The 25,787-nt window shown below is 42.6% G+C and overlaps 1 protein-coding gene across 1 annotated transcript in view; it reads right to left on the bottom strand.

Annotated features, from left to right (window-relative positions):
• Window positions 1-12,216, bottom strand: part of LOC122554185 (protein Dr1) — a 35,155-nt gene extending 22,939 nt beyond the window's left edge. The window contains exon 1 of the mRNA XM_043698824.2: window positions 11,925-12,216. Within this exon, the coding sequence (XP_043554759.1) occupies window positions 11,925-12,144 (220 nt within the window). The 5' untranslated portion in view covers window positions 12,145-12,216. The remainder of the gene's footprint in view (window positions 1-11,924) is intronic.
• Window positions 12,217-25,787: the final 13,571 nt, after the last annotated feature.

The raw sequence follows: 25,787 nt of genomic DNA, 5'->3' as shown, positions 1-25,787 counted from the left end.
CTTCCAAATTCGAGATTATATAAAGAAGAAGACTACGTTATTAGATAGTCTTTACAAATCCGATAGAGAATGTAGTGTCCTACGACCAGTGGGGGTATCTTCCGTCAGTACTATTTATCATTTACTACATGATGAAGTATCGGGAGATATGGATAATCTGCTTAAAACATGGGATCAGGATCTGGGACTAGAAATCTCCACAGAAACGTGGAATGATATTTGGGAAAATGCTAGAAGAATTACTATTTGTAACAGAACCCAGGCTATCCAGCTGAAGATACTTCATAGGGCCCATATAGCACCGGTTCAATTGGCAAAATTTAAGGCAGGAGCATCTCCAATGTGTCCTAAATGCAAAATAGAGGTGGGCACTCTTGTACATTGCTTATGGACCTGTCATAAGATCCGTAGATATTGGACTAAAGTAGCAAGTACCCTGACAGAAATTTTAGGAATGGAAATTAAAGTGGACCCTGTATCTCTCCTCTTGGGCTTTTCGAACTTTCCCTCCCTGGACACGTACGGGAAGAGACTATTTTCTATTCTTTCTTTCTGTGCAAGGAAAAATATTTTGGTGAACTGGGCGGCTGAGGGCCCCCCTGGACTTTCAAATTGGCACAGACTAATTATGGAATGTATTCCCCTTGACTTCCTTACAAATATGGTGCACCGAAAGACCGAATTATTTTATAAAATATGGCAGCCCTTTTTGAATTACATAAATACAGATATTTCGGCTATCCTAACAAGGGCTTTTATTTAATTGAGATTACAAACCTGGCTGGTCCGGGGCCACTCGGGGGAGGAATCCCGCACGAATACGGGTTTTATTATATCTGATGCTAACACATCCCGAGCATGTAAGAGACTTAAATATATACTCTGGTTAGTTGTAGGTTAGATTAGTAGATAGTTGAGTTTTGTTTGTTTTTTTTTGTTTTTTGTTGTTTTGTTTTTTTTTGTTAAATTTTGGCTATTGTATATTTGAGCTAATTGTATATCAATGTTTATATCTGAGAGTTTTGTTTATTTTTGTAAACTTGTAAAAATGTTAAATTTCTAATAAAAATATCTATAAAAAAAAGGAAGGCACTGTGGGAAAAGAAGCTTAGGCAGTGACATTATTGAAGATAGTAAAGGAGACCCCAAGAAGAGCCAAGGAACTGCAGTAGAGTGCACAGCCTCAGCAGGGGCTGGGTATGGAGTTAGTACCTGATCTCTACAAAGAATTTGCCTCTGTGGGTAAAGTTTACTCAGAAAGAACAGAGAGAGGACAAGAAGTTATAATTTTGAGAGATACATGATCTAACCAGTCACAGAGTAAGGGAAGAGCGAATGTACACGCTTTCTGATTTGTTACCAGAGAGTGTGGTAATTTGTGGGGTAGATGGACAGAAATTTAGCTTTTCCCAATGTATGATCAGGTTGGAGTGCAAACTCAAGACTGGGCAAGTTACAGTGGGAGTGACTGACAGAGTGTCAGTTCCAGGAATTCAGTTTGTTCTTGGGAATGATTTGACAGGATCCAAGATGGGAGTGACATCCCTTGTTGTGGAGAAGCCCAAGGAAGACCAAGAAACTGAGGAGTTAAAACAGAAATATCCTGGTATTTTCCCAGACTATGTGATAACCATATCCCACTATCATAAGTCACAGCACGAAGCAAAAAGTAAAGATAAAGATGAAAGAGTTGAGGTTCAGTTAGCAGACTGTTTGACGTAACGGTATAAGAAAAACCTGAACAGGCAGAGGGTCAGACAGAAGTACTTCGCCCTAAAAGGCTAAGAGACTTGCAACAGCAAGACAAGATGATAAAACATATATAATATGTGGATGCATACTGCAAAGAGGAGACAGACAATATTCCAGAGGGTTATTATCTGAAATACAGAATCCTAAGATGGAAATGGACACCACAGCAGGTTAGTGCAGAGGAGAAATGGGCCAAAGCGCACCAGATTGTGTTGCCAGTAGAAAACAGACAGGTGGTGTTACTGGTAGCACATGAACTAACTGTAGGAGGTCACCTAGAGGTGTGAAAGAGTCAGGTTAAGGTACAAAAACATTTTTTATTGGCCTGGAATGCACAGGATGTGGTTAACTCTTATTGTACGTGTCATACGTAGCAAAAGGTAGGTAAGGCAATAAAATGTAGGTAATAAAACCAGCACCGTTGTTGCCAATTGCAGCATTCAAAGAACCTTTCATTCAGATTATTATTGATTGTGTGGGTCCCCTCCTAAAAGTGGGAACCAGTACTTGTTAACCATAATGGATGTGTCTACCAGATTTCTGGAGACAATTCCATTACGGAGTATCAAGGCAATAAAGGTGGTAAAGGAGTTAGTTGCTTTCTTCACATGGTGTGGGCTACCTAGAGAGATTTAGTCAGACAAAGGGTCAAATTTTACTGCTAGGCTGTTTAAGGTGCTTATGGATAGCTTACTTTAAATACAATGCGTATCATCCTGAATCCCAGGGAGCTTTAGAAAGGTGACATCAGACCTTGAAGACCATGTTGACAGCATACTGTCAGGATTACCAGAATGATTGGGTTAAAGGTATCCCATTCGTATGTTTGCCATTAAAGGTGCCCCAAATGAATCTACTCAGTTCACACCCTTCAAGTTAATTTTTTGGGCATGAAGCAAGAGGCCCTTTGAAATTAATTAAATAAAAACTGACAGGACCAAAGTCAGAGATCTCACACTTAGATTATGTATCTGGGGTGAGGAAGAGATTTAACAGAGTAGGTGAGTTAGCTAAACAGCACCTAAAGAGGGTACAGTATAGAACGAAGCAAGTGGCAGATAAAAGCTCTGAGACGTTTTCCTGAGGGGGATGACGTGTTAGTACTGTTACCAGTGATAGGAGATCACTTCAGAGCCAGGTTTAGTGGTCCCTATCAAATTGAGAAAAGGTTGAGTCAGGTGAACTATCTAGTGAAGATGTCAGATAGAAAAAAGGTATCAGGTATGTTATGTGAACATGTCAAAATCGTATTATACTAGAGAGAAAAAACTGGAGAATCAGGTGTTAGTTACTGCAGAGTGAGGAATCAAATCCAGATTTGGATTTTGATGTGTTCAAAATAGATTAACAAATGAAGTCGTCCTTGAGGAGTAGGATAGGTTAGTAAGCTATCTGTCTCAGAACGCAGGTGAAAGATTTGTTACTGCAATACAAGGACATATGCAAGAATCAGATGGGGAGGACTAATGCTATTGTACACGAAATATATGTAGGGAATACTGCTCTGATAAGACAACACTCCTATCGGCTTAATCCTCTCAAAGCCAGATGGATGTGGAGACCATGCTCAATGAGGATACCATTGAACCAAGCCAGAGTGAGTGGAGTTCCGAAACTGGACGGAACTCAACGATTCTGCGTGGAATATCGTAAGGTCAACGCAGTTACAAAATCGGACTCACATCCAATTCAGAGATTGGAGGACTGTATCGAGACAGTCAGTCAAGCAAGTTAAATCATCAAGTTGGACTTTATGCGTGGTTACTGGCAGGTACCTTTATCAGAGTTGGCGAAAAAAATTTCTACGTTTGTAATCCCAAATGGGCTAGATCAGTTTAAAGTGATGCCCTTTGGAATGCAGAATGCATCCGCCACATTCTAAAGACTCATGAACAGAGTTGTGGCTGGGTTAACAAACTGTGCAGTGTATTTGGACGATGTAGTGATCTTTAGTAAGTCCTGGAAAAATCGCACGGTATAGTTGGCAGAGCTCTTTGAATGACTACGAGAAGCAAAACTGGTGATAAACTTAAATAAAATGGAATTTGCAAAAGCAGAGATAACATTCTTGGGACATAACATCAGTCATGGAAGGGTGACCCCACGGAACACAAAGATGAAGACCTTCGATGAATTTCCATGACCAACCTCAGCAAATTCTATTGGAACTTTGTTCCAAACATCAGCAATGTAACAGCACCGTTAATCGATTTGCTGAAGAACAACACAAAGTTTTGGTGGACAAAACAATGCCAGGAGGCATTCAACCATTTGAAATCGATATTAACGACCAAACCAGTTTTAGCTACACCAAACTTTCCAAAAACTTTTTAAGTTGCCATCGATGCTAGTGACATATGAGTTGGAGCTGTACTCCTCCAGGAAGATGAGGATGGGACTGAACTGCCAGTTGGTTACTTTTCGAAGAAGCTTGACATCCCAATGAGGAAATACTCCACGACTGAAAAAGAACTACTGAGTTTGGTACTGGCCTTACAACATTATAATGTGTATGTCACGAACAACGTGTCAAGAGACAGTTGTGAACATGGATCATAATCCGCTTACATTCTTAGAAGGCTTTAAAGACAAGAATATGAGACTATTTTGTTGGAGTCTTACCTTACAGACTTTTAATTTAAAAATCATACATGTTGCGGGTCAGAAGAAAGTAATCGCAGATGCGTTATCGCGGATTTAACTGATAAAGTTTAGATGCGAATTGTATTTAATGTTTTACGTACAGTCTTATAGGAAGATATTAAGGTGAACTTAAATTAAACTTATCAATGTTAGGGTAATGTATTTAAAGAATATAAAAAAATGAAGCCATCTTTTTATTATGATTAGGAGGTGTTGTGAAGATGCGGGTGTACTGTACCTTTAAGAAAGTTAAAAGCTATCAAAACTACCGGACAGTACCAAGTGTTCTGAACAAGATATAATGTAACCTTTTGGTCCAGTAGCTTGGGTAGCTGGTTGCCTGAAGACAATAACAAATTCAAATACGGCCAATCAGTTTAAATTATACCCCCCAAAAAACCCAAACTCTAATCAAGTTTGAATTTAGTATACTGACAATCTTAAAAGCCAATGACACAACCTGATGCTTTGGGGGTATAAGACCAGAAAAAATTGAACAGTTGGGAGAGAACTACTAAAAGACCATCAGATGTAGACTGCTAGTCAGAAATGGGGTAAAAACAATGACTGCAGATGCTGGAAACCAGATTTCTGGATTAGTGGTGCTGGAAGAGCACAGCAGTTCAGGCAGCATCCGAGGAGCTTCAAAATCGACGTTTTGGGCAAAAGCCCTTCATCAGCCCTTCAGCAGCGAGCCTGAAGCGTGGAGAGATAAGCTAGAGGAGGGTGGGGGTGGGGAGAGAGCAGCACAGAGCACAACAGGCCAGTGGGGGAGGAGATGAAGGCAATAGGTCAGGGAGGAGAGGGTGGAGTGGATAGGTGGAAAAGGAGCTAGGCAGGTCGGACAAGTCCGGACAAGACAAGGGACAGTGCTGAGCTGGAGGTTTGAAGCTAGGATGAGGTGGGGGAAGGGGAAATGAGGAAGCTGTTGAAGTCCACATTGATGCCCTGGGGTTGAAGTGTTCCGAGGCGGAAGATGAGGCGTTCTTCCTCCTGGCGTCTGGTGGTGAGGGAGCGGCAGTGAAGGAGGCCCAGGACCTCCATGTCCTCGGCAGAGTGGGAGGGGGAGTTGAAATGTTGGGCCACGGGGCGGTTTGGTTAATTGGTGCGGGTGTCTCGGAGATGTTCCCTAAAGCGCTCTACTAGGAGGCGCCCAGTCTCGCCAATGTAGAGGAGACCGCATCGGGAGCAACGGATACAATAAATGATATTAGTGGATGTGCAGGTAAAACTTTGATGGATGTGGAAGGCTCCTTTAGGGCCTTGGATAGAGGTGAGGGAGGAGGTGTGGGCACAGGTTTTACACTTCCTGCGGTGGCAGGGGAAAGTGCGAGGATGGGAGGGTGGGTCGTAGGGAGGCGTGGACCTGACCAGGTAGTCATGGAGGGAACGGTCTTTGCGGAAGGCGGAAAGGGGTGGGGAGGGAAATATATCCCTGGTGGTGGGGTCTGTTTGGAGGTGGGGCGGAAAGGGGTGGGGAGGGAAAGTCAGAAATGTCTACAGAAGGGGTTTGCACAGACAAAAACATCAATCTGGAGAGCAAATCTACAAAGAGAACATTTGACAGCTGACTAGTTTTGAAATGTGAATTTTTCAGTAAATCTTAATCGGCGGTTTTTAATCAAACTAGTATTATAAAAGGGGAAGTAAAAGATAGTTTAGAGGAAGGAGTTGTAAATAGTGTTAATTATTCTCTGTTATACTTTAAGAATAAAGTTGTTAATTTTTACTTTAATTAATTCTTGGTCTCTCTGATTTTCACAGATTACTGCACAGGACAAATCATTTCTGTGTTGCAAGTTTGCCCATGTCACAACACAATCATTCTAAATATAATAATCAAGTTCTTTAACAGTGCAAAGTAAAACAGTCAAATGTCACAAATATGGTCGTAAATCTCAACTTTATTGAAATACTTCGCATCAAAAGTAGCTGGATGTGGAGACATTCACTGTATTATCCACTCTTTACCATCCTCAAGCCATCAGAAAGCAGTATTTTAGCAACTAACAAACTTGTAAGCAATTTATGCATTTCTGTTTGTTTGTACATGTGGGTATATGAACAGACAACACCGACTTTCAAACATTTGTGCCTATAATGACAGAAAATCCTTAACAAAGTTAAACCAATCACTTGAGTTGAGATGGCTAGCTATCATGCAATACACGGCAAAGTTCTGCTATTTGTGAGGATGCACTACCAGAGAATGATACGACCAATTATTATTTTTGCAAACAGTGAACATCTGAGCACTGTATGTGACACATGCATAGCCCACATTTTCACACTAGGAAGTAAGTTTTTCTTTTAAACTTTGGATAAGCAAAGACTAGATTCACAGTCAGCACACAAGTGTACAGTAAATGTTGCAAGATAAGCAAATTCATGAAGAACAAACTTGCGAGTGGCAAGACATTACCATATAGCATAACATAAGTTCCAAGTAAGTTTAATTCTAGTCTACAGTCATTAAGCATAGAGGAACCTCGATTATCAGAAGGACATGGGCGGGCAGTATTTTGTTCGGTTAATCGTTCAGGTAATCAAATGCCGGATAATCAAGGTTCCTCTGTATATCTTGTTACTATGTCACATGAACAAAAGGATTTTAAACTATAGGAAAAAAAAAACAAAGTTGCTTAATTCAAGAACATATGCACAACTATGGATTCTAGTTTTGAAAGCCCAGCTACAAAATAAAACTTTAGAAGTTCTAATGCAAATAAAAATAGGAAAAAAATAGAAAATAGGAACAGAAAATGTCTTCGCTACCCACGTGCCAGCTTAGTGCAAAATATATAGCAAGGTGCCCCTTAACATATTTCTTATTACTTCCAGATTTCATAGCAAGAGCAAAATGTCAGAAATACAGAATTGTTAATAGGCCTCAGTAATTACCAGATATAGGACAGAAATTAAAATTAAATATAGACAAAGTTTAAAGATCAATCAATAAATCGATCAAAACATAACAGGATAAATCCCTAATCCAGATGGAATGCAACGTCCAAATGTTTTGCCTGAAATATTGTGACAATACTCCAACAAAGGTGGGTCAATGCTCTGTAATATTGCGGGTATGTAATGTGCTCTACCATTCAAGACTCTATCGGTTCTCTTTGCTTATTAAACCTTTAGCAATCCATACCAGCACTATTTCAAATCCCCTTCCCATATCAAAACATGTAATCCAGGTGCAGTCCAACAATGTTGCTGTATTTCTGAAGCATGACTGATTCTTTTCCTGTTTCTAGATTTGCTAAATATAAAAGACAACATTCTACTCACCATTTTATCACAAGTACATTTTAAGGCCACCACAAGTCTCTGGGCTCTACTGTTTCTAGCTTCATTTTTAGGAGCACCTTAATAAAAAGGAAAGTGAGGTACAGAGGTGGGGGGAGGCAGTTTCAGACCTTCTGACCTAAGTAAATAGAGGGTACAGTCATCAATGATGGGGTTATTAAACCTGAGAATGTTTGAGAGTCCAGAATTTGATAAGCAATGATATCCCAGAAGACTTTGCAGTAGATTACACACATGGATGGGTGAGGGTGTGAAAGGATTTGAAAACAAAGGTGTGTTCTAAAAATAAATTCCTTACCTAGCAACAAAAGTAGGCCTCCCACATCATAACTCTATAAGATAAAGCAGAAGTAGGCCATTCAACTCATTGAGTCTGCTCCACCACTAAACAAGATTTTGGCTGATCAGGTAATCCTAAACTCCACTTTCCTACCTTTTCCCCACAACCATCGATTACAAAGGGCGGTAGCTAAATGGAATCTAATGGCAGTTAAGACACGGGTAGCAGTTTTATTGAGGACTCAAGTTCACAAAAGGTATAATATAGTAGGTCACCCAGAAGTACATGCAAACAGCCAAGTCACTGGGGTAGTAGACAAGAGTACATTCAAGCAATGTTATAATGGCAGAAATAGACCTAACAATGACACTACTGTATATTTACTCTGGCTAAGATGCTTTTCCTTTCCTGTCATATCAATATCAATGAGCAGTTAAATGTCAGATAATGCAGCTAACAATTCTACTATGAAGAAACAGAAATGAACCCACACTTAGGGAAGAGGCCCAGTGAACAAAGCCATGAGAAGTTCAGCTTGAATTGATCATGCTCCATACACAACCCTAAAAAAACCCACACATTTAATCTTTCACCTTTACCAATACAGTCAGAAGAGGAAATTTATCACTGTTTCACACTAAATGATTACTTATGAAATATGGTTTTCCATGTTTCGGGGCAATAAAGAAACAGGGGCTGAATTAAACTATTTCAACTTCCCAAAAGTGTTTCAGTATGTAGTACCAACAAATAATTTTACAAGTTGTTTGCTATGATTGACATGCTTGAATTTGGCTTTCTATGTAGTTAATTTTAGGACTATTGAGATCACTTACACAAGGGCGGCACGGTGGTACAGTGGTTAGCACTGCTGCCTCACAGCGCCAGAGACCCGGGTTCAATTCCCGCCTCAGGCGACTGACTGTGTGGAGTTTGCACGTTCTCCCCGTGTCTGCGTGGGTTTCCTCCGGGTGCTCCTGTTTCCTCCCACAGTCCAAAGATGGGCAGGTCAGGTGAATTGGCCATGCTAAATTGCCCGTAGTGTTAGGAAAGGGGTAAATGTAGGGGTATGGGTGGGTTGCGCTTCGGCGGGGCGGTGAGGACTTGTTGGGCCCAAGGGCCTGTTTCCACACTGTAAGTAATCTAATCTAATCTAAAATTTGACAGCCACATTTCTACTCCATGGCCATTCACCATTGTTCCTGTTACCAGAACTACACAAAAACTCACTGATGGTAAGCATTTTAAAAATATACAGGTCCATTGGTTTGCAATGCTCCATGCACATTACATAATTAGAAATGCTGAATGTGCCATTGCACATGCAGCTGAGCTGATTTATTTATCCTGAACGAACTAGAATATGGATTTCGTGCAGGTGATGCATATTGTGCTTAGCAATAACTGGTATTTTTGTGAAAAGAAGTTTAATACTGACTTCAAATTGCTGCACAAGAGGCTTTTGTTTTAAAAGCAAACAAAAACTGCAGAGTACTTGCGCAGCTATAAAACGAGAAAACTCCAGTTTCATTTATCACTTTCTGCTCAGCAAATAATTCGTCTAATCTTGGTATCAATGCTATTACTAAAACATTTAACATCTGATTTCCAAAAATTCCAAACCCTCAGTTGCCCAATCAAGTATTTTATCATTTTTAAAAACTTGCCTTTTAGAATCAAACCATGAGGCAGTTTTTCTTAAAAACCTACCCAAACTTTCTGTTTTCATCACAAACGAACGCTGCATTTGCTCACACCGTGTCTTTCTACAGGACGATTTCCACGGCCTTTGGTATATTCAACAACTTTCAGCTGAAAAGCAGCTGAAAAAGAAACAGTCTGTGAAAAACACGAAATTGGCTCTTTGATTGTGCTCATATGCACAGTGGGAACCTTAACCTGGCTTCAAAGGTTAAATGTTTAAAGATGCACTAAAAATAGTGAGCAATCATCAGCGGGTTTTTACCTTAAAATGATGTTCCTACATTTACCAACACAGAAAAGGGAAGTTAATAAAAGATGAATATATCCCATTACTTGGTCTAGACAAGAACCTGACAGTTCTAGAGCAACCAGAGTTTAAGTACATAACAAATTCCTGATCAATATTCAGTGTGTAAATGTTGCTTGAGTGAAGAGAGAAAATGGCTGACTACTCATTCACGTTACTGTCACTAAGCAACATTGCTGGCACCTGTCCAGCTGAATAGCTTACATCTTGTGTCAATTAAAAGTCTCAGGGCAAGTGATGAATCTGGAAGATGCAAGGGAAGGTTGACCTAAAGGAAAAACTGCCTTTGAGTTCAAACTAACTTGGCTGGTTTTATTAATCTTTTTGTTTGCTCGTATATTCTCATCTTACTTAACCATCTAAAGAAGGGGTGAAGTCACAAGGCAACTTGCTTTGATTGAAGCCAACATTTAGAAAGGATCCAAACAGGGTCAATCCACAACTGCAAGAGTCAGTAGGGTTTTTCACAATTTTTTTTGATTTACATGCCATCCAATGTAGACACTGGTACCTAGTCAGTTATAAAATGAGACAGTTAATGGCATCTTAAGGCCAGGAAACATGCCACATTGATTGTCAGTCTGCAGGAAGAAATGGACTGGTCTATCAGTGAGTTCTGGTTTGAATCTTTCACAGAATACAACAAATTAATTCACCTAATTAATCAGAATAAATTATATTTAACTGTGTAATTATCCAATTCAGGCCAATATTATTCTAACGATGACCCTAAACATACATAAGCTTTCCTGCAGTATTCTATTTAAGCCATAGCCGTAGTCTGAAAAATATAATTGTACAAATTCTGGTTTGATTGCATATCAATATCGAAATATATTTATAGAACTGACAAATGTAAACATGCTATACTAACTTCTTCTGAATCTGGCCAATTTGATACATTAGCATTTATGGCATTATTTGTAAAAAAAGACATAATTGTAATTCATAAGCATACTGTTAAACCATGGAAGTAGCTTCTCCAAAAGACAAGCTCATATTATTTAAGTTAGCTTGAAATCTTCATAATCCTTCTGCAACAAAATACATCCAGTACAAACAGAATTGCCCATAAACTACAAATGAACATGTGCTTGTAATCATAATTTCTCAATGTATGGCAAAGAATATTCAATAACAATTCTACAACTGAATTAAGGTGATCACAAGTTAGAAAAAAATTCAACATGATTATTACTTTAATATTCACATTTTCAATAGCACTTATGAAGCAATTTCTGTACAACTGTACAAGCAAACTAATTTGTTGGTCAGGCTTATGGAAACAACTCAATTGCCTCCACGATTCACATCCATAAAAGGCTTTAAAATATTTTCACAATCAACAAAGTCTTATCACTAACAAAAACAGAAATTGCTGGAAAAACTCAGCAGTTCTAGCAGCATTTATGGAGAGGCATCAGAATTGACATTTTGGCTCCAGTGATCCTTCTTCAGATGTTCTGACTTTTTACGGCAATTTCTGTTTTTGTTTCGGATTTCCAGCATTTGCAGATCTTTCGGTTTTTTGTTTAAAACCTTGTCACGACCTCTCATTTAGAATAAGCTTCACCGCAATCTTTAAAAAAAATTGCATTCTCGGAACTATCCAACCACTTAACGACGAAATCTGAAATATTACTTAAGTTGGGGAATGTGTTCAACGGAGATGCAAAGCAAAGAATAGCTCTCATTATCAAATCCAAGCCCGCTACCTTGTCTCAAGGCTGGTATGGAGAAATTAGGGCTGATGAAAGCAATTTCCCTCCCGAGTGACAAACTGGGTTCAGGTGACTGTTCCCATCCGAGACACCAAACCGACAAATGAATAACTAAACCGAGTGTGAAACACGTGTCCAATGCTCGGTTCCCTTTGACTCTTGTCACCACGACCACCCACCGGGGCCTCGGCCCTGCCCTTGCCCTCACCTTGGATAACGTGCTCCGGGGAGATGGTCTTCTTCTCCGACTTGTTGCAGATCTCGTTGGCCTCGGAGGAGATGAGGTGAATGAACTCGGTGCAGCAGCTCACCACCAGCTCCCGGGCTTCGTTCGCCACCCGCACGTTAGGCAGCGTCTCTTTGATCATTTTATTGATGGCCGCCCGGGGGATTGTCAGATCGTCGTCGTTGCCGGAGGCCGAAGCCATGGCTCGAGGAAGTGTTTCAAAAGTAAAAAGCCTTCCCTGGATTTTAAAAAAAACCTGACACCACCCCCCCCTCCCGCCCACAGTTTCTGATTTAAACTCTCCTTTCCTCCTCCACAAGATCCCTCGCTGTCTCCTCCGATCCCACCGACGCGGTCCTCAGAAGCTCCCGGTAAATCCCCGAGTATCCAGGCCCCAATGCGGCCGGCTGTGGTCACCAAGTCAACCTCCTTGTCTGTCCCACACTCATTCCCCGTCTCCCGGCCACGGCGCCATCTTGAATCGGCTACCGGAAACCATCCGCGAAGCCGGAGAGTACCGCACTTCCGGCGCCACTGCCCCGCCCACCGACCTCCGTGAGAGCTTCTCCTTCCCCCTCCCCCCCCCAGCGGCAGCAGCTGGAATCCCTCCTCCCAGCCTCGAGGCGTTCAGGCCACTCGTCCCATCTTAACCGTTGCCAGCCCTGAACGCAGGAGGGTGGGTGTTTTCTTTAACCTCTGAGTCCAGAAGCTTGTGAGTCCCTGTCCCATTTCCAGAGAACAACGTACAAAGATAAAACAAAGAACTGCAAATGCTGGAGATTTGAAATGCACAAACACACATTGTTGGAGGGAACTCAGCATGTAGCAGCACCGGTGGGTAGAAAAGAGAATTAATGTTTCGACTTCAATGAACTTTCTTCAGAACACTAATACTAACCATTCTGAAGAAGAATCACTGGATTCCAATCATTACCCAAACTATAAAATAGTTCAACTCGAGGACACCTCTTCCTACTGCCCCCTCGACCATGACCCCACCCCCCATCACCAAACCACCATCTCCCAGACCATACAGAACCTCATCACCTCAGGAGATCTCCCACCCACAGCTTCCAACCTCATAGTCCGGGAACCCCGCACTGCCCGGTTCTACCTCCTTCCCAAGATCCACAAGCCTGACCACCCTGGCCGACCCATTGTCTCAGCGTGCTCCTGCCCCACTGAACTCATTTCTACCTACCTCGACACTGTCCTATCCCCCCTAGTCCAGGAACTCCCCACATACGTTCGAGACACCACCCACGCCCTCCACCTCCTCCAAGATTTCCGTTTCCCCGGCCCCCAACGCCTCATCATCACCATGGATATCCAATCCCTCTACACCTCCATCCGCCATGACCAGGGCCTCCAAGCCCTCTGTTTTTTCCTCTCCCGACATCCCCAACAGTACTCTTCCACCGACACTCTCATTTGTTTGGCCGAACTGGTCCTCACCCTTAACAATTTCTCCTTCAAATCCTCACACTTCCTCCAGACCAAAGGGGTAGCCATGGGCACACGTATGGGCCCCAGCTATGTCTGTCTCTTTGTTGGCTACGTAGAACAGTCGATCTTCCGTAATTACACCGGCACCACTCCCCAACTCTTCCTCTGCTACATTGATGACTGCATTGGCGCCAGCTCGTGCTCCCGCGAGGAGGTTGAGCAATTCATCAACTACACCAACACATTCCACCCTGACCTTAAATTTACCTGGACCATCTCTGACACCTCCCTCCCCTTCCTGGACCTCTCCATCTCCATTAATGACGACCGACTTGACACCGACAATTTTTACAAACCCACCGACTCCCACAGCTACCTGGATTACACCTCTTCCCACCCTACCTCTTGCAAAAATGCCATCCCGTATTTCCAATTCCTCCGCCTCTGCCGTATCTGCTCTCAGGAGGACCAGTTCAACCACAGAACACACCAGATGGCCTCCTTCTTTAGAGACCGCAATTTCCCTTCCCACGTGGTTAAAGATGCCCTCCAACGCATATCGTCCACATCCCGCACCTCCGCCCTCAGACCCCACCCCTTCAATCGTAACAAGGACAGAACGCCCCTGGTGCTCACCTTCCACCCTACCAACCTTCGTATAAACCAAATCATCCGCCGACATTTCTGCCACCTCCAAACAGACCCCACCACCAGGGATATATTTCCCTCCCCACCCCTTTCAGTCTTCCGCAAAGACTGTTCCCTCCGTGACTACCTGGTCATGTACACGCCCCCCTACAACCCACCCTCCCATTCTGGCACCTTCCCCTGCCACCGCAGGAACTGTAAAACCTGTGCCCACACCTCCTCCCTCACCTCTATCCAAGGCCCTAAAGGATCCTTCCACATCCATCAAGGTTTTACCTGCACGTCCACCAATATCATTTATTGTATCCGTTGCTCCCGATGCGGTCTCCTCTACATTGGGGAGACTGGACGCCTCCTAGTAGAGTGCTTTAGGGAACATCTCCGGGACACCCGCACCAATCAACCACACCACCCTGTGGCCCAACATTTCAACTCCCCCTCCCACTCTGCCGAGGACATGGAGGTCCTGGGCCTCCTTCACCACCGCTCCCTCACCACCAGATGCCTGGAGGAAGAACGCCTCATCTTCCGCCTCGGAACACTTCAACCCCAGGGCATCAATGTGGACTTCAACAGTTTCCTCATTTCCCCTTCCCCCACCTCACCCTAGTTCCAAACTTCCAGCTCAGCACTGTCCCCATGACTTGTCCTGCCTGCCTATCTTCTATTCCACCTATCCACTCCACCCTACCCCCCCTACCAACCTATCACCTTCATCCCCTCCCCCACTCACCAATTGTACTCTATGCTACTTTCTCCCCACCTCCACCCTCCTCTCACTTATCTCTCCACCTTTCAGGCTCTTTGCCTGTATTCCTGATGAAGGGCTTTTTCCCAAAACATCGATTTTTTACTCCTCGGATGCTGCCTGAACTGCTGTGCTCTTCCAGCACCACTAATCCATAATTTGGTTTCCAGCATCTGCAGTCATTGTTTTTACCTATAAAATAGTTCAGTGTAGTGGAGTTCCATGTTAAGGCATATGAGTTCTGGCCATTACCATAATCTATAAATTTTATTGGATTTTCCTTTGGGAAAGAGTGCTTGAAAGAAGAACTGAGGAATTTTCATTGTGGTCTTCGTGCTGAATATTTATCACTGTAACACTATAATTGTGGTCCCAGCTTTCCTGAAAAAGACCCCTTATCCCTATTCTCTGCCTTTTGCTGGACAGTCAATCCTCCATCCATGCCTGTACTTTGGCCCAAGATTGTTGAGGTTATCACATAGTTCTACATTTTCACAAATGTTTCCTGCACTCCTCAGAAACTTTGTAATTTGAAAATCCGATATATGTTCTGAAATCTCTTAATCCCCAACAATTTAGACAAATCATTTGAAGTGTTCCCAGCAGAGTTCAAAAGTGACCAGTGGATCATGGGACATGTTCCTTAAAATGTTGGATACACAGCCTGCTGAACCTTCAAGACTTCTGCAATTCATGTGTAGTGACATTAAATTGAGATAAATTGCTAAAACCCTCGTTCTCCTTTTCTTTAATAGACCAAATTACAGTTAATTATTTCTGAATATAAACATTTATTATACATAGTACTTTACATCAGTTTTCACAGTGGAAGACACCAGCAGCATACCAGAGCTTCAAGAGAGTCAGGCAGCAAAGATGAGTTGGTAATGGTTGGGGAGGCTGAAAGATCTAAAAGTGGATAAATCACCCGCAACAGATGGACTACACTGCAGATCTCTGAAGGAGATAGCTGAGGAAATGGTAGAGGCATTGGTGGTGATCTTTCAGGAATCACTGCAGTCAGGGAGGGTACCACTGCGTGGAGGGTCAGGTTATGTTGAGGAAACAGGAAGGCTGCAGAGGGGCTTAGGTTAGGAGAGTGGGCAAAGAAGTGGCAGATAGAATACAATGTGAGAAAGTGTGAGGTTATGCACTTTGGTAGGAAGAATAAAGGCATGGACTATTTTCTAAATGGAAAAGATTTCAGAAACATGAAGCACAGAGGGACTTGAGAGTCCTCGTTTAGGATTCTCACGGTTAATGGGCAGGTTCAGGTGGTAGGTATTAAGGCAAATGCATTGTTAGCATTCATTTCAAGAGGGCTAGGATGCAAGAGCAGATACGTACCTGCTGTGGCTGTATAAGGCTCTGGTTGGATTACATTGGAATATTGTGAGCAGTTTTGGGCCCTGTACCAAAGGAAAGATGTGCTAGCCTTAGAGGGGGTCCAGAGGAGGTTTACAAGAAGGATCCCAGGTATGAAAGGTTTGTCATCTGAGGAGCAGCTGAGAACTCTGGATCGGTACTTGATGGAGTTTGGAAGAATGAGTGGGGATCTCATTGAAACTTACAGAATATGGAGAGGCCTGCAGCGAGTGGACGTGGAGAGGATATTTCCACTAGGAGGAGAGACTGGGACCAAAAGGTACAGTCTCAGAGTGAAGGGGTAACCTGTTCCAACTGAGATGAGGAGGAATTTCTTCAGCAAGAGGGTGGTTAACCTGTGGAAAACATTCCCACATAGGGCTGTGGAGGTCAACTCATTGAGTCTATTTAAGGCAGAGATAGATAGGTTCTTGATTAGTAATCAATTAGGGATCAAAAGGTGTGGAGAGAAGGCAGGAAAATAGGGTTGAGAACCATATCAGTCATGATCAAATGATGGAACCGATAGGTCAAATGTCTTAATTCTGCTCCTCTGTTTTATTGTCTTATGGCCTTTTGTATATCATGAAATTGAGGTTTCTAGAATGTTTTAATAATGAATATTGGTAAGTTAAGCTGCAGCCATTTATGAGACTAATAGTTCTTTGAAAGTAGAGTTGCAAGTACATAGGATAGCTCAACCTGAACTACAAATCTTCTCAAAACTCGATAGGATAGAGAAGGAGGCATTTGGTATGCTTTCCTTTATTGGTCAGAGAATTGAGTATAGTAGTTGGGAGGTCATGTTGCAGTGATACAGGTCATTGGTTAGGCCACTTTTGGAATATTGCATTCTGGTCTCCTTCCTATTGGAAGGATGTTGTGAAACTTGAAAGTGTTCAGAAAAGATTTACAAGGATCTTGCCAGGATTGGAGGATTTGAGCTATAGGGAGAGGCTGAATAGGCTGGGGCTGTTTTCCCTGGAGTGTAGGAGATTGAGGGGTGACCTTATAGAGTATTATAAAACCATGGGCATGGATAGGGTAAATAGAGAAAGTCTTTTCCCTGGAGTGAGGAAGTCCAAAACTAGAGGGCAGAGGTTCAGGGTGAGAGTGGAAAAATATAAAAGGGATCTAAGGGGCAACTGTTTCACACAGAGGGTGGTGCGTGTATGGAATGAGCTGCCAGAGGAAGTGGTGAAGGCTGGTACAATTAGAGCATTTAAAAGGCATCTGATGGGAAGGAATGAGAGGGGTATGGGCCAAGTGCTGGCAAATGGGACTAGATTAGGTTAGATTATCTGGTCGGCATGGATGAGTTGGACTGAAGGGTCTGTTTTCATGCTGTACATTTCTATGACTCTAATTAGTTAAAACAATATATTAATTTAATAAAGAATGAATCCCAAAAATCACTTATGCAAAATACATTAACTGGACCAGCTAAAAGGTTTCGCATGGAAAACTCTGATATTCAGGAAATAACATTAACGACCAGTAGCTAATTGAACAATAAAACAAACTGGAATAAGGTAGAAGCTCAGTTCCTGGCCAAAAAGTAACTGTCCCTGTAAATAGTTCATCCAATTTAGTGAATGGTACAGCCTGGTCTACACCAAAGGAAGTTTGAGTGTCTACTTTGCCAAACACCTCTCTTCTGAGAGCTTTTGTGGACTTTGAACTCCCTGACACATTGCACTTCACTTCTTGCCTGTGATCTCTCTGTTTTAGATTAGATTAGATTACATTACAGTGTGGAAACAGGCCCTTCGGCCCAACAAGTCCACACCGACCCGCCGAAGCGAAACCCATACCCCTACATTTACCCCTTACCTAACACTACGGGCAATTTAGCATGGCCAATTCACCTCACCCTGCACATCTTTGGACTGTGGGAGGAAACCGGAGCACCCGGAGGAAACCCACGCAGACACGGGGAGAACGTGCAAACTCCACACAGTCAGTCGCCTGAGGCGGGAATTGAACCCGGGTCTCAGGCGCTGTGAGGCAGCAGTGCTAACCACTGTGCCACCATGCCGCCCACCAACTTTTGTGTCAACTAAGTTGCTGCAGTGACATTCAATGCAAGTTTGAGGAACACTTTCTAAGAGTCTAAGAGACAATTTTCCCTGAGACCTTTGAGCTTGATAATTAATAAGTAATTACAAATCTTAACCATAATTCCTGCTTTCTCTTTTCTGAATAATGAGGAGAGTGTGCTGCTTGGAAACTTCTGCTGGTGGAGAAACCGGCATCCTTGGGGTTGACTAGCTTTTTGATTCTTTTCCCAAATAGAATCACAGAATGTTTATGGAGCAAAAGGAGGCTTTTTAGCCACTTATGGCTGCACTGGACCCTGCACAGATATGCCTAATTTCTGTTCAGTCTACCTCATACATTCTTTGTTTCACAAAGCTCATGTCTTGGAATGTTTTCAACTCTAAAGTTATAGCCATAACCCACCAGCGACTAGAGGCATCTTTCACTGGTAGAGAGAAATATGTGGTTGTATCACTAGAGAAGAACAACTGCACACCATGCATACAGCAAGCCAAGGGAATTGGCATACCCCTGTCATCATTCTGCCCACACTCTAGTCATTTATCTAACTGAACTCACCAGAATTAAACAAAAATTGCAGGAGAAACACAGCAGGTCTGCCCGCATCTGTGCAGAGAAAGCAGAATTCACTTTTAGAGTCCAGTGACCCTTCCTCAGTCCTGACGAAGAGTCATACTGGACTGGAAACATTAACTCTGCTTTCTCTCTACAGATGCAATCAAACCTACTGAGTTTCTCCAGAAATTTCTGTATTTATTTCAGTTTTTCAGCATTCACAATTCTTCGATTTATTAATAGATATTAAAGTTGCTTTTCCAAAGAAGGGTCCCTGAACCCAAAATGTTAACTGTTTTGTCTCCACAGATGCTGCCAGACCCAGCGAGTCTTTCTTACAATTTCTGTTATTGTTTCTGATTTCCAGAATTCTCAGTTCTTTGGATTGTTTTGTTTGAAGCTGTATTATAAGTTCAAGCTGTTGTTGTGTTTTCTCTCTGATTTTCTGATGCCAGCATCTTAAGTTTTCCACTTGGAGTCATAGTGTCATACAGCATGGAAACAGATCCCTTACTCCAGACAGACCACACCAATCATAATCCCAAACTAAACTAGTCCTGCCTGCCTGTGCTTGGCTCATATCACTCCAAACCTTTCCTATTCATGGACATATCCAAATGTCTTTTAAATGTTGTAACTGTACCTGCATCCACCACTTTCTCTGGAAGTTCATTCCACACGTGAACCACATGTGAAAAAAATTTGCTCCTCATTTCCTTTTTAAGTCTTTATCCTCTCACCTGAATATGCCCCCTAGTCTTGAAATGCCCACCATAGGGAAAAAAACACTTGCCATTCAATTTATCTATACCCCTCATAATTTTAAAAACTTCTATAATGTCACCTTTCAACCTCCTACATTCCAATGAATAAAGTCTCAGCCTATTCAGCCTCTGTCTTTATCTCAAACCTTCCATTCCCAGCAAACTCCTGGTAAATCTTTTGTGAACTAGAGAGCATAGGTTTAAGGTGAGAAGGGAAAGATATAAAAGGGACCTAAGAGGCAACGTTTTCATGCAGAGGGTGATGCGTGTATGGAATGAGCTGCCAGAGGAAGTGGTGGAGGCCAGTACAATTGCAACATTTAAAAGGCATCTGGATGGGGATATGAATAGGAAGAGTTTGGAGGAATATGAGTCAAGTGCTGGAAAATGGGACTAGATTAATTTGGGATACCTTTTTGGCATGGAAGAGTTGGGCCGAAGGGTCTTTATGACTCTAATAGGGTGACCAGAGTTGCACATGGTACTCCAGAAGAGGCCTCACCAATGTCCTATACAACCTCAACATGACTTCCCAACTCATATACTCTAAGGTCTTAAATAGTTTAAAGTTTATTTTTTCCCGTGTGTGTGAGAGAGAGCATGTTTTCACTTCCACTTTCCCATGTTCTGTATTCTCTTTTAAATCCTGATCACCTGTGAAAATGTCTGATGAAGGAACATCTAAAATATTATTGAAAATATTTAAAATATATTGATAGTTCCCAAAGTTTCCAGTTCTTGTTTCAGATTTCCAGCATCTGCGATTTTATTTTTGACTTTTATGTATGCATCATGTTAGACGATTTCAACTGTGAGATGTTATACCCACAGTTACCAGCATGTGGCACCGAGAATCCACTGCAATGGAAGTGTACATTTCTGAGAATGACGTCATCTCTTGACTCCATATATGGATAATTCATTTCCTGATCCACAGGGAGAGAGGCAGTTGACATTGTAAATATTGCATTGCAGTTCCTCATTCCTTTGTTGTTTTCCATTATTGTTCTCTCAAGGGAGAGAGAAAATAAACAATTGCTGACTGTTTAATCTTGTCACATTGAAAAGACTGGAAAATGCTGAGTTTTTAGACAGCATTCTGAATTGCCATAACAGTTTACAATCTTACAGCATTGTCACAGCAAAAAGAATATTTCAGAGGCCATCGGAAAGGGTGAATGGAGTTGCCACAAATGTCATAGGAATTTATAACATAGAAGGAGACCATTCAGCCCATCATGTCTTGTTGCATATATAGCATGACGCAAAGGACATTAGAAGGAGATCAAAACCATGGTTCAGCAGCTTGTTTTTTTTTAATGGGATTTCTTTAAAGCCAAGATGGTGAAGTGGAGTCTTATTTGAAGATATCCACAGGGACTGCACAGACACAATGTGGCTGAAGAAGCCATTCACAATGATGTAGCAGGAAGGTTATACAGCAACCAGAAAATATAGATTGGGACAGACAATTGGAGATGAAATAACTTCACAGAGGCCAGTATCCTGTCATCGAGTCACCCCTTATTTAGACATGGAAAGTCCTTGATACTGATCCAGCTCCCTCACAGCCAGCTCTCAGAGTCATAGAGGTGTACAGCATGGAAACAGACCCTTCAGTCCAATTTGTTCATGCTGTCCAGATATTCTATATAAATCTAGTCTCATTTGCTGGCATTTGGCCCATATCCCTCTAAACCCTTCCTATTCATATACCCATCCAGATGCCTTTCAAATGTTGTTATGGTACCAGCCTCCGCCACTTCCTCTGGCAGCTCATTTCATACACATACCACTCTCTGTGTGAAAACATTGCCCCGGAGGTCCCTTTTATATCTTTCCCCTCTCACCTTAAACCTATGCCCTCTAATTCTGGATGCCCCCACCCCAGGGAAAAGATCTTGTCTATTTACCCTATCCATGCCCCTTGTGATTTTATACACCTCTATAAGGTCACCCCTCAGCATCTGACATTCCAGGGAAAATAGTCCCAGTCTATTAAGCCTCTCCCTATAGTTCAAACCCTCCAATCCTGGCAACATTCTTGTACATCTTTTCTGAACTCTTTCAAGTTTCACAACATCCTTCCTACAGCAGGGAGACCAGAATCGCACACAGCAACTCCAAAAATGGCCTAACCAATGTTCTGGACAGGGATGGTTGACACTTTTATTTTTTTTATTTTTTTTATCTAGTTTTTAAAAATTTTTTCTTTTCTTTAAAACCCCCACACTACCACCTAAGAGCGGTAGTGCTTACTTTTTTCCCCAACACCCATGGTGTGTGTGCACGTGTGAGACACAGTGAAAGACACAAAGTGCACGAATATTTATTCAATTTCCACCATCAGGAAGACAGGAAAACACCCGGGTGGCCAGTGACAAACACTGCCCTTCACATCAAAGGGCAGTGCTGTGTAATCAAAACGGTGAAGGGGAGGGTAGGGACTAAATCAAAATAGAGTTGGAGGGAGAAATGATGCACTCCACTCCCTGCGGCGCCCACCTCTCCCTGAACAACTCCAGGGTGGTGGTGGACACCGCGTGCTCCTTCTCCAAGGACACCCAGGCCCTAACGTAACCACGGAAGAGGGGCAGGCAGTCGGCCCTAACGACCCCCTCCACGGCCCGCTGCCTCAACCTGTTGATGGCCAGTTTGGCCAGGCCCAGGGACACTTTTATTTTTATCTGTCAGACAGGGCTCCCTGATTGGGGCTGTTAATCTGGTCCAATCAGAGAATTCATTTTCTATGAGGTCCACCTGGCTGAACTCATTACAATCCACCTGGCTGAACTCATTACAGAAGAAGGCTCTTGCATCTTTTGGAGCTGGGGGGTGGAATGATTCAAAAAGTGAGTGAGGATAAAGACCTTGACATTTTGTATGAAAAGTCTAATAAAGATCACAAGTTCATTGCCAATTGTCAGAAACACCTATCTGGTTCACTAATGTCTTTTAGGGAAGGAAATCTGTCATCCTTAACCTATATATGACTCCAATCCCACAGCAATGTGGTTGATTCTTAACTGCCCTCTGGTCAGTTAGGGATGGGTAATAAATGCTGGCTTGGCCAATCATGTCCACGTTCTGTGAATGAATACAAATAAAATCAAATCTCCGTCACACAGTGAATCAGGGTCAGGCCAAGAATGGTGCAGGGGAGATTTGTACATTCTGTAGGGTTAGTTTTAACTGAAGTTACTGAAGAATGGAACAGGAGATCCTAACCAGTAGAGAAATTTACCCCAGGGACATGATAAAGATTTGAGCAGAGAGACAGTGAGGGAGGTCTGTCAAGGTTTGGAATTGGAAAATCAAGATCTTGACCGCAACATTTTCGTTCAGTGACGATCAGAGGGGGGCATTCTTCTTCCGCTGGGGTGGATTGATTTCCACATGGGGTAGGGTGGCTAGTTGCTTTAACTTAGAGGTAAAGCAACATGACACAAATCTTAGCATAGGGAACTGCTAGGATGACTGTGAGCTGGATGCAGAGGTGAGAGTTGAACCACAGGTTTCTGTTCACTAACCTAAATAGGAAGTTTCAATGCATTTGACATTTAATATCAAATGAGCAGTTGAGTAGAACTGTAAAGTAAGAAGCCATGGTCCACCAAGGACCACAGACATCTTTCTCCGTTAGGCAGACCAACTACTCATTATGAATATCTCATGGGCAACCACTCTACAATGACAGGACAAAGACCTCCATGAACTACCACAGTCATTGTGGGTATTGAACCTCTGCTGGGGGCTTTATTCTCCATCACTTTCTAATCATCTACTCCATTGAACTATCAGACAGCACAGTAGAATCCATACCCTGGAATCCATGATGTCTGAGACAGTTTACATGGCTCGTTCTACCTACATTGCCATTGTAATGTGATCTTCTTGTCTCTGCAGATATACTCAAAGTTTACTGTAGTTGGCAATTTTTCTCCTTTCCATCAAACACATCCCAAAACCTGACTTGATTAATGCGTCTTTCACCTCTGCATTATGTTTCTTTGCTTCCTGCTCGGAAACGTTTCTCTTTGGTATGGGTAACACTGCAAGAAAGTAAACCGCTCTTGTTCAAATGCAGCATTTCTTAAAGTCTACAATACTTACTAGTTCCCTCAATGTGACAAGGATAACCTGAAATATTCAATATTACTAAATTAAATAATTGTCCCCTGTAGTGAAAGCTAATTGCTGGTGAAAGGCATTGCTTAAGACTGGTATATGATTGATGGAAAGCAGAGGAATCAGAATGAGAACATACAGGGCTTTGTACTGTATTCACTGTATTTACTCTGTCATCAGAAAGCTCAGGTTTGTACTGAAAAGTGTTGTCAGGGGAACAGTAACTGAAGCAGATGTTAATATGAGTTTGCTTGAGTGACAGATGAATAAATATAATATGGAGCAGCTGTTGAAGGTTGGTAAAGGCAGTTTTATTCTCTGCAATGGAAAAATCTCTGGTTTGCATTATTATCTCTTTCACATGGTTCAATCGTGCAGAAGCTTACGAGATCGTGAATGTAGTGAAAATGTCATTATAAAACTGCAAGAAATAGCAGCAGGAGTAGGCCATTCAGCCCCCTTTGGCTTGGTTTACCATTCAATACGTTCATGAATGATCTAGTCTTCATCACAATTTGACTTTCCTCTCTGGACCCTATAACTTCTGATTTCCGTATTCTGTACAGTAGTTCAAAAAGTCTGTTCATTTCCAATTTGAATATATTCAATGATTCCATACCACTCTAGGAAAGGGAATCCCAATGATTCATGACCTTCTGATTGGAGAAACTGCTCCTCATCTCTCTTACATGGATCAATCCTTATTCTGAAACTATTATCGTGGTTAACTGTGAGTTTAGAGGATTATCTGAAGGGTTTTTGCTATGAGGTCTAGTGAGACTTCTCACCATATCTAATCAAACATATCTCATTAACCAGCTGCCCTCTCAATAGCATACATCTGCCAATTTCTAGCCCCATTCAGCCATTCCCAGAGCAGTTCATCACTCACCAGAAGACCAGCATCCCTAGCAATGTACCATCTTTGAAAGTGTCCTTGGGTGAGCACTGGCTTTCAGAAACTGGCTGCTGGGCCATGGTCAAAATGTGAAGGTGTTGGAGAAGGTGCCATGGTCCTCCGACAGGAATCTGGAGGTCCTGGTGGCCTGGATGGTGCAAAGGCCACTTCGCAGATGATCGGCAAAGGAGCACACGTCACTTGTCTCTGGCAGGCTGATCCCAGGTTGCCAGCCTGGTCACAGCAGTCTCCATGGTACCGAGGAACATGAAGCAGTGCAGTGGCATTAAGTGCCACACTCTTCTCTCTATGAGCTCACACTTAATCACCACTCTTACTGTTGTCTGCAACTCCTTCCCTTATCTGCTGTCAGCTTCCCATATCCCCCACTATTTCTCTGTACTGCATATTCACTCCCATGGAACACCTCGCTACCTTACTACCCACTTTTAACTCCCTCAATCCCTCCCTTTCACTCATTTCAGGTGATGACAGACCACAGTAAAGCAGAAATGAGTAAATGGGTGGAGGGTTATCTGGCATCAGACTCCTCAACCCCTACACGGAAAGCATCCTGGTCTTCAGAGATGACTGGGGCTGCTCCTTCAGGAATACTGAGACATCCATGTAAGTATTATTCTTCACTCCTCTCTATTTCTCACAGTAACCCCGTTGACAGGGTAATTCATCACTTCTAACTAGTGGCTGCAATGCATTCTCTCTCTTCAACAGCACCGTTGTAGATCGGAACTCAAACAACAACAAGGCAGCGTACAAGAAAGAGATCGAGTGCTTAGTGGCATGGTGTAAAGATAACAATCTCTCCATCAGAGTCAGCAAAACAAAGGAGCTGGTCATTGACTTCAGGAAGCAGAGTGGAGAGCATGCCGCTGTCTGTATCAGTGGGTGCTGAGGTGGAGGTGGCTGAGAGTGTCAGTGAGGCCTGTCCAGAGAAACTAAAGAGTTGGGGTTGATACCAGGGCTGCCACAGGGAGGAGATTCAGGAAGCTATTCAATAGAATTGGAAGCAGCAGCCTGGGAGCAGTGGGAGTAAGGGGCAGTTAAATGGTAAAGCGTAGATGAGAAGGGTTCTTTATGTTCATTCACAGGATGTGGATCTATGGATCATGTGGGAAAGGTTTGTCCACTGTCAGGAGCCCCCTGGCTTCCAGCAGGATGATAGTGTATGACCAAATCTGGCTTTGTCTCTTTGTGGCAGGCAGTGGTCTGGC

This window comes from Chiloscyllium plagiosum, unplaced genomic scaffold, assembly GCF_037043375.1.
Source record: "Chiloscyllium plagiosum isolate Xiang-an unplaced genomic scaffold, Cpla_swu_hap1 HiC_scaffold_9, whole genome shotgun sequence".
Lineage (NCBI taxonomy): Eukaryota > Metazoa > Chordata > Chondrichthyes > Orectolobiformes > Hemiscylliidae > Chiloscyllium > Chiloscyllium plagiosum.
This window is presented reverse-complemented; position numbering and strand designations above follow the sequence as displayed.